Below are 13,151 nucleotides of genomic sequence, written 5' to 3'. Positions count from 1 at the left end.
GGGTTTATTAAAACCAAGCGAAGTCTTTCTGAACTTTGCCACTTTCCCAACTTTATTGTAGCTATTTTTAAGCAACCTAATAAAGTAGTTTAGAGAGAGCCGCTACCATATAAGTTACTATACCTTAAATCGACTTGTGTTTGCCATCTGTCTGCACTCTTTAGTGTCTCTGTCTTCAATCACCCCAATTGTGGTTTCGCAAAGGCACTAGCTTTCCGCTGTCACTGATATGATCTTGTCAGTGGTTCTGTTAGGAGGTGTCACAGTTGTCCCAGTGGTGCAGCACGGGCAAGGCCATCTATAAGCTCCTCTGCACAGTGGCAGCAGCGGTCTCGGCGGGCCTTCCTCAGAGGAGACAGTCAGTGCATCACAGCCCCCCCATTCCACTAGTTAGTATTCAAACCTGCTATGCCTACGTGAGATTGGGCGTGACAGAGGGAGCCTTCGCTCCCATAAGTCTTCCGAGGTGAAATGATGTCTCATTGACTTTGCCAGTGCGCCCCGGGTGCCTGTGAATGGGGGAAGATGGCCACTGATTGCAGCGGGGTTTACCGGGGGGCAAGTGACATTAATGTGCGCTTTTATTGTGTCATTTGCGCTCAAGATTTGTGGAGACATTTGGAGGCAATAAAGCACTTGTCAACCTGCGGTGTGAAGAACCATAAAGCACACCACTGAGAAGCTTCTGTATCAGTTGTGGATCAAATTAACAACCCCCCCAGAGAACTGGTTTCTTGGATATGCCCACCACCTCCTTTAAAGCCTTTCTCAGGGGAATTAGGGACCTCGTGTTGATTTTGGTCTGTGTCATAAAAATGAAAACATCTACAGAAATGGGTTACTATGGTGTTTCTGTTTGGTGTTATTATAGTGGCAAATCTGTACTGCTGCATTTCCCAAAAATTCTTACCGTGCGAACACACCGCGGGCGTTGAACGCGTGGGAAGATGCGAAGGTCATTGACTTTATATGGGAGAGGAGGCGGCAGAAGCGTGAAAAGCAGCAAACGCGTTTCTAGAGGCTAGGGCGTCAAACGCGTCAAAGGCCAAGGGTGTCAAAAGTTGAACTTCATCTAAAAATATGTAATGAGCTCGGCGGCAGCAGGCGGCAGCCAATGGAGTGTTCACATTTTTCTAAACACGAGCTTCGGTTGGTCGAGATTCCTGGCCGAACGCTTCAGGTTGAATCGTCTGCCGTGTTCCACGCCCCTGACCAGTGCTTTCCAGGCAGAGGTCAGCAGCGTTGTGGCTCTTTCAACGACTGCGGTGTGATCGCGGCATTAAAGGGGTATGCCACTATTCTGGGGCTTAATACAGTTAAAATCATTGGCCAGGGTTTATAAAGGTGGTAAAGCGACTTATTTTTCCTGTAAGCCGTTGTCTTGCTTTAAGACAAGTTAAAAGAGGGAGCATGTCGCTAAGCTAGTGAAAATCAATGGATCCGTGTAACATGCTACATGCTACACGGATCCATTGACTTTCACTAGCTTAGCTACATACTCCCTCTTTTAACTTGTCTTAAAGCAAGACAACGTTTAACATGAAAAATAAGACACTATCACCTTTATAAACCCCGGTCAACGATTTTAACTGTATTAAGCCCCAAAATAGTGGCATACCCCTTTAATGAGTACTTAAGTATGAGGTGCCCTCTAGGCATTATACCAGAAATAGGTCTTACATCATCACTAAAAGTTTATAAATACATTATTTTAGCTCACACACACACTTTGCGCAAGCATTTTACTTGCACGTACCAGAACAAAACATTGTATGTACGCCAGTACAATTATTTTATGTATATTTTATGTTTTATGTATATGCCTAGGCGTCACCTCATACTTCAGTACTACTTAGTCTTAAGTACTACTATCGTGCTTAGCTATCAAGTGCAAAGAGATATGTATGCAATTATGGGGCTGTAAACAACATACAAGTATTGCCATGACCTGTTAAGTGTAATCATGTGATTATTGAATATACTTGGAAACAGAATGGGAGCAGCATCCTTGTGCACAACATTAATGTGAGCTCTCCTCATGACTGCAGTAAACAGCCATCAGTCTTGTTTTAGGGTGAGGGCTTCTCAATGGAGGCTCTACAGCCCCACAAGGGTGCATTAGGGAGCCCTAGGGAGCCCTAGGGGACGTTGAGAAGGATACAGCTCAGAGGGGGTGGTGCTTAGTTGCTATTGGGGGGCATTAGTCTATTTTATTTTCTAATACTAAGGGGGGGGGGGGTTGGCAGGTTTGTGATGAGGTCAAGGGTGCATTGGGAGGCTTATGATGAGGATAAGGGGGAGTTTGCAAAAAATAGGTTGAGAACTTAGAGTCTGGTTACGGTTTCATAATGGCAGAAACCTAATGGTACAATTCTCCAATTTAGCCACTTTTCACAGAGCCACTACAGCGTACAGCAGAAAAGACCTTGAACTTATTAGTGTGTCTATATATTGTGTTAGGCACGCCGTCTCAGCCATCCTCAAAAGCAAGCAATTAGTTTGAGTGCTAGTCCATATGAAAAGTATGAACAGAAAAAAGCTTTTTTAATGCTCGCTCTGATTGTTTTGGTCCAGAAATAAGCAATGACTCAAGTGGGTTAACGTAAATCAGGGCTAGTACTATAATGTTTACCTCCGCCAAAGAGGTTATTTTTCGGCGCGTTGGTTTTTCTGTCTGTCTGTTTGTTTGTCCGCAGCTGGATAACTCAAAAACGTATGAACGGATTTGGATGAAACTTTGTCGAATTGTTGGGATTGACCAAAGGAACAAGTGATTATATTTTGGTGGCGAACTGGATCACAAACTGGAACCAGGATTTAAAGAAAAGAGTCAGTATTGCTAGCCTACAAATCTAGACACCCCTAGTGACTGCAAATTGAATTGCGGGACAGGGCGAATTTTGACATTCCAGTCTCTCCGCAAACTCCACAAGAACAAAGCAGAAAGACTTTAAATTAAAAAATAGGGTGTAACATAGTCAAATGTTCTATCAAGCAACTTCCTTGGTGGCAGCTTCCCATGCTATTACAAATACTTCTGTTGGGAAAATACAGTGTATTTAAGCAGTGGTCATAGTTGATAATGGACATGTTTATTATATGATGACATGTAATGTAATATGTCATAACGTTGTTTCAAACAGTGTTTGAAAATGAATATGAATTAATCATGAATGCAAACTTGCATTCCGTTATTCGTTGCATTCAATTAACTGCCCATTATCATCATAATTCAGGTCATGTAATGGGTGAAATTCTCAACAAACCTTTTGCTTTTCCTTGTCTTTCCCCTCTCACCTCCATCATCACCCCCCTTCCCCCTCATCCTCCTACTCCTCCTCCTCCTCCTCGTTCACCTCCTCCTCCTCCTCCTCTTCCTCCAACTCCTCCTCCTCCTCCTCCTACTCGTCTTCCTCCTTCTCCACCTCCTCATACTCCTCCTCCTCCTCGTCCACCTCGCCTCCTACTCCTCTTCCTCCACCTCCTCCTCCTCCTCGTCCACCTCCACCCCCTCCTACTCCTCTTCCTCCTCTTCCTCCACCTCCTCCTCCTGCTCGTCCACCTCCACCTCCACCACCTCTTCCTCCTCCTCTTCCTCCTCCTCCTCCTCTTCCTCCTCGTCCACCTCCTCCTCCTCCTCCTCCTCGTCCACCTCCTCCTCTTCCTCTTCCTCCTCCTCATCCACCTCCATCTCCTCCTCCTCCTCGTCCACCTCCTCCTCCTCCTCCTCCTCGTCCACCTCCTCCTCTTCCTCTTCCTCCTCCTCATCCACCTCCATCTCCTCCTCCTCCTCGTCCACCTCCACCCCCTCCTACTCCTCTTCCTCCTCCTCCTCTTCCTCCTCCTCCTCCTCGTCCACCTCCATCTCCTCCTCCTCCTCTTCCTCCTCGTCCACCTCCACCCCCTCCTACTCCTCTTCCTCCTCCTCCTCTTCCTCCTCCTCCTCCTCCTCCTCCTCTTCCTCCTCCTCCTCCTCGTCCACCTCCATCTCCTCCTCCTCCTCTTCCTCCTCGTCCACCTCCACCCCCTCCTACTCCTCTTCCTCCACCTCCTCCTCCTCCTCCTCCTCGTCCACCTCCTACTCCTCTTCCTCCACCTCCTCTTCCTCCTCTTCCTCCTCCTACTCCTCCTCCTCCTCCTCCTGCAGGTCTACAAGGGTGAGGACCCGTCTCACCAGATGCTGCTGCAGTGCAACACAGAGTACCGCTTCCGTGTGTGCGTGTGCCGCCGCTGCCAGGACAGCTCTCAGGAGCTCTGTGGCGCCCTTAGCCCCGCCTCCCTCTTCACGGTGCGCCGCCCCGACCCCGCCCTAATGGCCGACGCGTCCGGCGCGGCAGCCGGAGCGGTCGCCCCCACCGGCATCATCTCGACAGACGAGCGCTTCGCTGCGGTGATTGTGTGCGCTTTCGCTGCCCTCTCCATCCTCATGGCCTTCATCCTGCAGTACTTCTGCATGAAGTGAAGCAAGACGCTGGAAAGGAGAGCACCCAAGTAGAAAAAAAGGAGAGAAAAAAGCAACACACAAACAGACAGAAAAAAAGACACACTTCTGAAAGTAGCCCTACAGAGAGGGATGAGAAAAAAAACAACAACACTTGAGGTATATGTCTGACGCTACCGGTGTAGTCCAAGTTATGTATTCGGGCTTTTTAATGTTTTTGACCTGCGCATCCTCCTGTTCTTCTCTGCCACTCTCTTCTGTCCTCACTCGTTCACTCTCTCATCTAAGGATCTGCCACATCCACCAAAGCCTGTTACACCTACCACCTCATCATGGCTGACAGCATAAACTCTTGACATATCAAGCCTTAAAATGGTCATTTATCAAAATGATTTGCATGCTCTATTTTTTAATCCATCAAATGGTGTACAACTACACAAGGAAATGTAATGTCTATTACCTTCTATGGCCTTTTTACATGTGTTATCTCACTTTAGTCTGCTGCAGACGTTATCTGCCTACTTACAGCCATATTCAAAAGGTTTGGCACCTCGGCTTTATCATGAAATGTCATTCATTGTAGTTTTTTGATTTCATCGTTTCATTGATTGATTTTTCAAAATGCTGTTCTTTGTACTGTTCCGTTGTTTTGTTTTTTTTGTATTAGAGAAATCACAGTGTTCTCAAAGGAAACAGACACTAATGGATGGTTCCGAGGCGAGCGGGCAGTTTGGCCTCAAGATCATGAAGCAGCTGAGTTGATTGGCTGAATCATCCCCATGATCATGTAGCAGCTGAGTTGATTGGCTGAATCATCCCCATGATCATGTAGCAGCTGAGTTGATTGGCTGAATCATCCCCATGATCATGTAGCAGCTGAGTTGATTGGCTGAATCATCCCCATGAATCTCATTTCAGTCGAAAGGCTTACCTGGAGCTCCTGCATTGAAGCTGCCAAAGCAAAGTTGCAATCTGTGTGTGGTTATCGTAATGCTGCTATTATGTGTTTTATCTATAGATACTTATATATATATCTATGTATATCTATATCTATCTATAGATATATAGACAATTTTTACCTGTTATCTAATGATATTTAAATATAATCTATAAACACAGTTTATAATGAGAATTATTGGGTTTGAAGTAGGCATCTCAAATAGAGTGTCTTATAGTATGGGTCAGCTCATATACTTTGGTGCTTTTTCCTGTTTTTTTTTTTTAATCTGTGGTCAGTAGCGGTGTCGGTGAAGCCTGGGAGTGTGGCTGTGCCGTATGCAAGCTGTTGAAATGCTGCCACCCCCGCCACAGAAGCCCGACTTGTGAAACGGGCGAGTCCTGGAGTCCGGTCAGGCTCTGTCTGCCCAAAATATTTGACAGGGGAGTTGGTGACTGGGCTACTGTTGCTCGTCCCACACCTCTCGTTTCTCGTTTCGTTGTGCTTACCAGAGTGAATCTGTCAGGGCCCAGATGCCTCTGCCTCTGCTCCGGCATCTATAATCTTGCCCCTGGAGTAAGGCTTCGGCTCTCTCACCTCACGACAGACACAGGGACCATGACGACTGTTGAATGACTAGTGCCACAACAAATCATGTCAAAGTCAAAAGCCAGTGGGTTGCTGTGAAATGATTACTCGTACCGCTGCTGGTCACTCTGTGAATCATGATCTGTAAGACCCCTTTCGTCTTTTTACTCTCTTTCCATTTTGCAGCATATACTCCATCCCTCTCCATCTTTGTTTCTCTCCCTCTCTCTTTCTCGCTATCTCTCATGTTCTCTCTCTCTCTCTCTCTCTCTCTCTCTCTCTCTCTCTCTTCAATCTCAAAGGTGCTTTCATGTCACATTGCAGCAGTCAAACCCTCATTGACGTTAAAACAAACCAAGAACCTTAATGTGCATGCCAAACACTACGTACTACAGGAGGGAAAGGGCCATGTGAACAGCTCCATCAGTCAAGGTACAAAACCATCAGATTCCACAGATCCAAAGATACCCGGATATCTGCAGATATGTTTTAATTTTTTTTCTTTCAAGCAAGGGAATATAAGAAGGGGAATTTTGGGGAATCAGGGCTTGTAATGGTCAATAAGGCCCTCCCTTATTTTCTGAATGACAGCATGTGTCGTACCTCAGGGACGTGGACATTAATAGAGGTGAAGAAATTACTCTTGTTACCAGGAGGGTGCTGCAAACACTATTTTAAAATTTCTTTGTGTTCAAAATTTTTATTTTCTTTATTTTGTTTTTACTTGGCCATCACTGTCATCATTACTCTCTGTTTTCCCAATCTGCCCTTGTCTGTACCTGTCTCTTCTTACCTAAGCTGTGCCTTGATCCTTTGTGTCCGTAAGCAAAATCGTTTACTAGCTCAAGATACCTTTGCCAAAGTTAATGGGAATCTAAGGTATAATTCTTTTAGTTTTATTTATACTATATATTGCATTCAGTACTTTAAATGCCAATTACAGTGCAATCTTCATTTATTTATTTTTAAAGATTAAGAGACAAATGTAGTTATGTACTAATTTTTTTTTCTCTCGTAGCATGTTATTTCTGTTTGTTTGTTTTTGATGTATTAGAATTATGATTAAGGCCAGCATTCCTAATAATAATGATGATGATGATGATGATAATAATAATAATAATAACCCTTTGATAATGTTTTTTTTCCAGTAATTTGGTACATGTAGCAAGCAACATGCTGTTAACATTGACATTTACATATAGCCGAATGCCTATTCATCACCTTTCAGAGAAGTGCTGTACTATCAGCCTGTTGTATCTGCATAGAGTTTGTAGCAAATGTTTAACCAGGTAATGGTGTTCTGTTATGGGATATAATTCGCTACATTTTGGTATCGCTTAATAGTGTTATGAAGCTTATGATATACTGTTTGCCAAAGCTGAGACCTGTCCACCTTACTTTTTTTTTTCTTTGTTTGCTGTTTATTTAAAGGGTTATGTGACAAATCCTTTGTGACTATAGAGCATTATTATATTGAAAGAGGAAAATGTTAACTTGATCTGTGATTACACCTTTTTTTCTTTTTGTAGAGAAAATTGTGCCATTTATTTGTGTAACCCCTACGGTGAAGTTTTTATGTACAATTTCATGCTGAAAGGTCAGAGAAACAATCAAACTATATTTTGAGCAAGTACTTTTTTTCCATACATCATAGCTCAATAGGGAACTTATCCAGTATTTTGCTAAGGAATGATATATAGAGTTTTATAGAGATATTATATGTCAACTAACAGAAAATGAAGCACTTTTTAAAAAGCTAAATGTTAGTCTTCATAAAATATATCGTGATCAAATTCCAATTATTTGAAATGATGCTTTCCCTGATTAAATACATGTAAAAGGCATGATTTAGCTGGCCCTAATGCATAGGGTGTCAGATCAGTATAGCCTACTGTTTCAAATATCTCTAAACCTGGTATCATCATTACTGTCTGCGTTCATCTCAGTCTACTTTAGTTTATATTATATATATATGAGGTCTTTGTCTCCATCAAATTATGTGTTACAATGAATGAAGTGCTTATAATTTTAAGCAAATGGTTATCAGAAGCCTAACTTTTTTTACCCAACAATTTTGTTACTATTTTTATACCATCGTTCGATTTTGTTTGAAAGCGAAAGTATTGATTTTTTTTTTAAATTGTACTTTGGTTCTAAGTTTTCCCAAACTCCCAAAGTGGTCCCTGGTAAATGTATAGAGGAAATGTATTGAACTATTTTCCAAAAATAATGTGTTTTATACCTCACAGTTTGAAACATGAATGAGAAAATGAGAAACATTCCAAGCTTTTCATGGTCTACAATTTCTAAGAATCATACATTTCTTCTTGTATTGTAAATGTTAGACAATTTCATAAACATAATGTAAAAGAAACTGCCATATCAATTTTAATGTATAGATTTTTGCAAATACTACCCAATGTATGTAAGACTTATCTGTATCTGTAGCTTATATGTAATATATTTATGCCCAATAAATGTTTTAATTTTTCTGATTTGGAAAAAAAAATGTCTGTGCTACTTTGTTCATTCTGAAGATTAATGATCAACTTAATTACCTCCATGGGAGGTAATGTTTTCAGTCGCGTTGGTTTGCCTGTCTGTTTGTCCGTCTGCCTGTCTGTTTGTTTGCTTGTTTGTCAGCAGCATAACTCAAAAACTAATCAACTGATTTGGACTAAACTTTGTGGAGTTGTTGATAATGACCCAAGGAACAAGTGGTTAAATTCTGGTGGTGATCCGGATCACAAACCGGAACCAGGACTTTTTAAAAGATTCTGTCAGCAGGATCACTCAAAAACAAATCAACTGGTTTGGACGAAACTTTGTGGAGTTGTTAGTAATGACACAAGAGACAAGTGATTAAATTCTGGCGGTGATCCGGATCACAAACCTGAACCAGGAATTTTTAAAAGATTCTTCACCATTGCTGGCCTATATATCAAAACACCCCTAGTGACCAGAAATTGAATTGCAGAGACTCCACAAAAAGAAGGCAGAAAGACTTAGGGTGTAACATAGTCAAATGTTCTATCAAACAGATTCCTTGGCGGAGGTCTGCGCTCTCTGAGTGCTTCTAGTTTCACATGCAATTTATTAAGTTGATTTGTTTCTATCCATATTTGTAGCACAAGGTCACCTTGTGAGTGTCTTATTAATCATGTTTAGGAGGTTCTATCCATAGATTTAGATGCTGTCGCCTTGTAGTACGCACAAGGTCAGCTGTGCTGTCCTTCGTTTCCTTCAGAGTGCTGTCCTTCACTTCCTTCATTCATTTATGGTTTATGTGGGATTCAGCACCCAGTTAAGAACTGTGACAATAATTAGGCTATAGTGTGATGGTGTCTCCTCCACTTTTGGAGTGCCTGAGTAAAACATACAGTAAATGCTCTTACAGCTCTGAAAGAAATATCTGGGTGTTGACAAGTCCCTCCATGAAACCCTGGCTAGAGGCTTGAAATCTCCAAGTTCACAGGAGGATTATTCATCCATATATCGCAAATGGCAAAATATAATATTGTATGGCACATTTAAAATGATTTGCAGTGTGTGACTATTAATAGGTATCAATCCTTCAGAGTGGCTAACTACAGTGCCTTATTTAGACTACTTTGGGGGAAAGGAAATGTTTTGTAGATAAAGTAGTAAAATATGTAGATCCACGTAAATATATGGGCTGTTGCAGAAAGTTTGTATTGCTTTTCCGTGTAGAAGATGTAGACATAAAAAAGATGGGCCATAAACCCAAGATGGCCCAGTCACTGCACCATGCCTACAGAACTGTGTGGACTTGATGTAATTTCTTCCTCCCACAAGCTGTCTCTTGTTTATTTAGGCCTAGAGTTAAAGTATTAAAGAGTGTGTAAGTCTTATTGGGTTATATATTTAATGGTAGTCACTCACTATAACCGCAGATAGAGCGGAGAATCTCAGTCTCAGCTATCACAGAGCACTGCTATGAATCAAGGAAAGCTGATGTTCACAAGGGACCTATTTTAAGTTCCTAGCCCTCCACACTCGCTCACATGCTCAGATACAGACAGAATTGATAGCCCTTTGAAATCACTGGGACGAATGGATTCAACAGGGTGAGGCAAACACATGGGTTTTAGGCATCTCTGAACACCATATGGTCCAGACAGCCACTGAGGAAGGTGTCATCAGGGGTGTCTTTCAGCGGGGTAAAGTGGGACTGAGGCACCAGGGCCCCATGTATTTAGGGGGCCCACACACAGTTCGATATATGTAGATATATGGGGGGGGGGGGGTTCCCATTGGAGCTGATTGTTCATAGGGCCCACAATTTGCTGTTACACCCCTGGGTGTCATCAGCAACTGTCTGGAATGAGGTTCTCAACATTACCAGGCAACCGCCTCTCCAAGTTTGCAACTCATGTTATCTGAGGTGCAGTCAACATCACCAGTGCCCACACAATTCAACTACATTATTGTATTTTCATGAAGGGGTCTGCTGTTATAGAGGGCACCAGTTGTGTAAGGACAACCACCTGTTGACACTTACTGTGTCCTTAAGTCAAGTTGAGGAAATCGGCGGTTAAACATTTCACAACTTTGGAGAAAGACTAACAATGACTTGAAAAGGTCTGCCACGTCTGGCCTTTAAAAAGGCCAAGCCATGTTTCCTCTCCAAATGCCGCAGCAGGCGATTCAGGCGAAGACCTGATTTAGGGCCTCGTTTTCTGCTCTTCTGCTAGAGGCTTCATGATTTATCATTTCTTGGGGGCGGGCCGAGACATTAATGGTCACCTTGTTATGAGTTAATGAATTCTTTTCAGCTCCTCTTAGAAATTAGCCGGGTGTCTCATGACCCCATCACGAAGGCCGCCGGAACGAGTTTTAAAGTGGTGGTGCATTTTTCCTTGTGTCTTTATTTCTTAAAGGGACACTGTGCAGGAAATGGTCAAAAACTATTTGGTACTGAAACTATGCTGTTCATTGAAACTGGGTTGGCTATCGCCAAATTTGATACTTACATGAAATAAATATTTTCTAGTATGGTCTAAGTAGAGTCATTTTTGAAGCTAAAAATGGCTATTTTTGGAAATTCAAAGTGGCAGACCATGGAGAAGATCCCCCTCTTCATGTATGAAAAGTGCAATTTTTCCGGTCATAATGAATACTTAGAATTTGATGGTGGTGGTAAGTATTCATGAAAAAGGTAACATTAGTGAATGGGCAGCATAAATTCGGGAAATAAACAACTAAAAATCTCACACAGTGTCCCTTTAACAATGTTACTGCTGCTGCACTCAACTTATTGGTCAGCAGTAAAAGTTGAGAAAGCCTCATTTAGGTAGCCTAGGTAGTCCAAAAGTGGGGATGCCAATGCACCACTGCATCCCCCTTTCCGGCACCTACACGTACGCCCATCACCCATAGAAATAGTGCGATATACGTAGTAACTGCTAATAACATTAAGTCAGTTGTTGACAAGTTTACTTCACACAAATCACTAATATGTACACAAACTTGCAGTCCATTCTCCATACATACATATATTACAGGAACTAAACAAAGGGTTGAATATTTACAGTCACACATTTAGTATACAATTTTGTTTTGTTCATTATTTTACTGTTGATCACAAAAATAATCCTTGAGGGTGAAAATTGATGTTCATATACATTCATATACAGTACATTCAGCAGATGTGTTGGCATTTTGTTATCTCCAAGACGGATGAACTCTTCACTATAAACAAGCACAGAGCGATGCATGCACGCACATGTACTTGCACGTGCAGACACGTGTTCACACACACACACACACACACACACACACACACACACACACACACACACACACACACACACACACACACACACACACACACACACACACACATACACGCACACGTACACACACACACACATGCAAACGAGCTTGCTTTTATGATACAGCTAAAATAGCAGTCATAATGACATAGCTGAAGTCATTTTGACAGGCACATTTTGTTAAGACCACTGCGAACAGCACTTGCAAAAAAGCAGGGGGTTTAACATTCATGTGCCCATTTCAATTTTTTTTCAGCTTGGCCAAACAATTTCATCTTTTTGTCACAGCTATTAGTGTACTACAATCTTCCATCATTTCCCATGGATTTCACACCGGTGCTCCCACATTCGCTTGATTGTTTTGAGACTTTCTGAATCAGTGCACTGCCCCCACATTAGTATGTTTTCAGAGCACTGCTGCCGGTAAAGGTGTCTTGCACAGAGAGAGCAGAAATGGGTTTCTGAGCAGGATGCAATTTGGACAAACAGCTGAATGATAACAAGTTGCTGTACCTCTGCACCTCTGATTCAGCATGCGAGAGGCCAGTGTGGTATCTACAGTGCTCATTTAGTCCTCCAGAAACAAGAGTATCGTTTAAGGCATTTGGGAACTTTTCTCCTATCTCCTTCACCTCAACATTGACAGTTACAGCCAGGTCTGCGTTGCACATTGATCTATGCACAGCCACAGACGCTTGCTCACAGAGGGAGAGAGAGAGAGAGAGAGAGAAAGAGAGGGGGGGGGAGATAGAGAAGGAGAGAGAGAGAACACACGCACGTGTGCACACAGGCGCGTGCACACACACACACACACACACACACACACACACACACACACACACACACACACACACACACACACACACACACACACACACACACACACACACACACACACACACGGGTGCCTGAAAGGGGGGGGGGGGGTAAGGTGTTACAGATTCTAAGGGCCTGACAGCTCTGACAGGGCCCCTGGAAGGATGCTGATGACATAATTTGTTATTTTAGGGACCCAAAATTTGAATATTTCATGGGGCCCCATTTTTTTTTGCGGTGCCCCTGTACACACACACACACACACACACACACACACACACACACACACACACACACACACACACACACACACACACACACACACACACACACACAATTTGGCACAAATGACAGCAGTAAGGAACATACAGTCGAATAAGAGAAGAATATGCATATTCATTATGTAGTTATATTGTAGTTTTCCAAATCAATGAGGTAGGCCGATATCTGTTTAAAGACTTTCCCCACCATTGCCTCCAGCATATCCGATTTGGGTGAACAAACAAAGCAAACAAAAACATATGCCAGCCAGTACACAGATTGTAATTCAATTTACACACAACATTGTGCAAAA

General features: G+C 42.7%; 1 protein-coding gene across 1 annotated transcript in view; it reads left to right on the top strand.

Moving 5' to 3' along the window:
• The window catches only part of fndc3ba (fibronectin type III domain containing 3Ba), a 173,067-nt gene extending 164,608 nt beyond the window's left edge, over nt 1-8,459 (top strand). Inside the window, exon 26 of the mRNA XM_063219011.1 lies at nt 4,148-8,459. Within this exon, the coding sequence (XP_063075081.1) occupies nt 4,148-4,462 (315 nt within the window). The 3' untranslated portion in view covers nt 4,463-8,459. The remainder of the gene's footprint in view (nt 1-4,147) is intronic.
• Nucleotides 8,460-13,151: the final 4,692 nt, after the last annotated feature.

The sequence above is a fragment of the Engraulis encrasicolus genome, chromosome 16 (genome assembly GCF_034702125.1).
Source record: "Engraulis encrasicolus isolate BLACKSEA-1 chromosome 16, IST_EnEncr_1.0, whole genome shotgun sequence".
NCBI lineage: Eukaryota > Metazoa > Chordata > Actinopteri > Clupeiformes > Engraulidae > Engraulis > Engraulis encrasicolus.
Note: the sequence above shows the minus strand (reverse complement) of the source record. Positions and strands in the feature narration are given on the sequence as shown.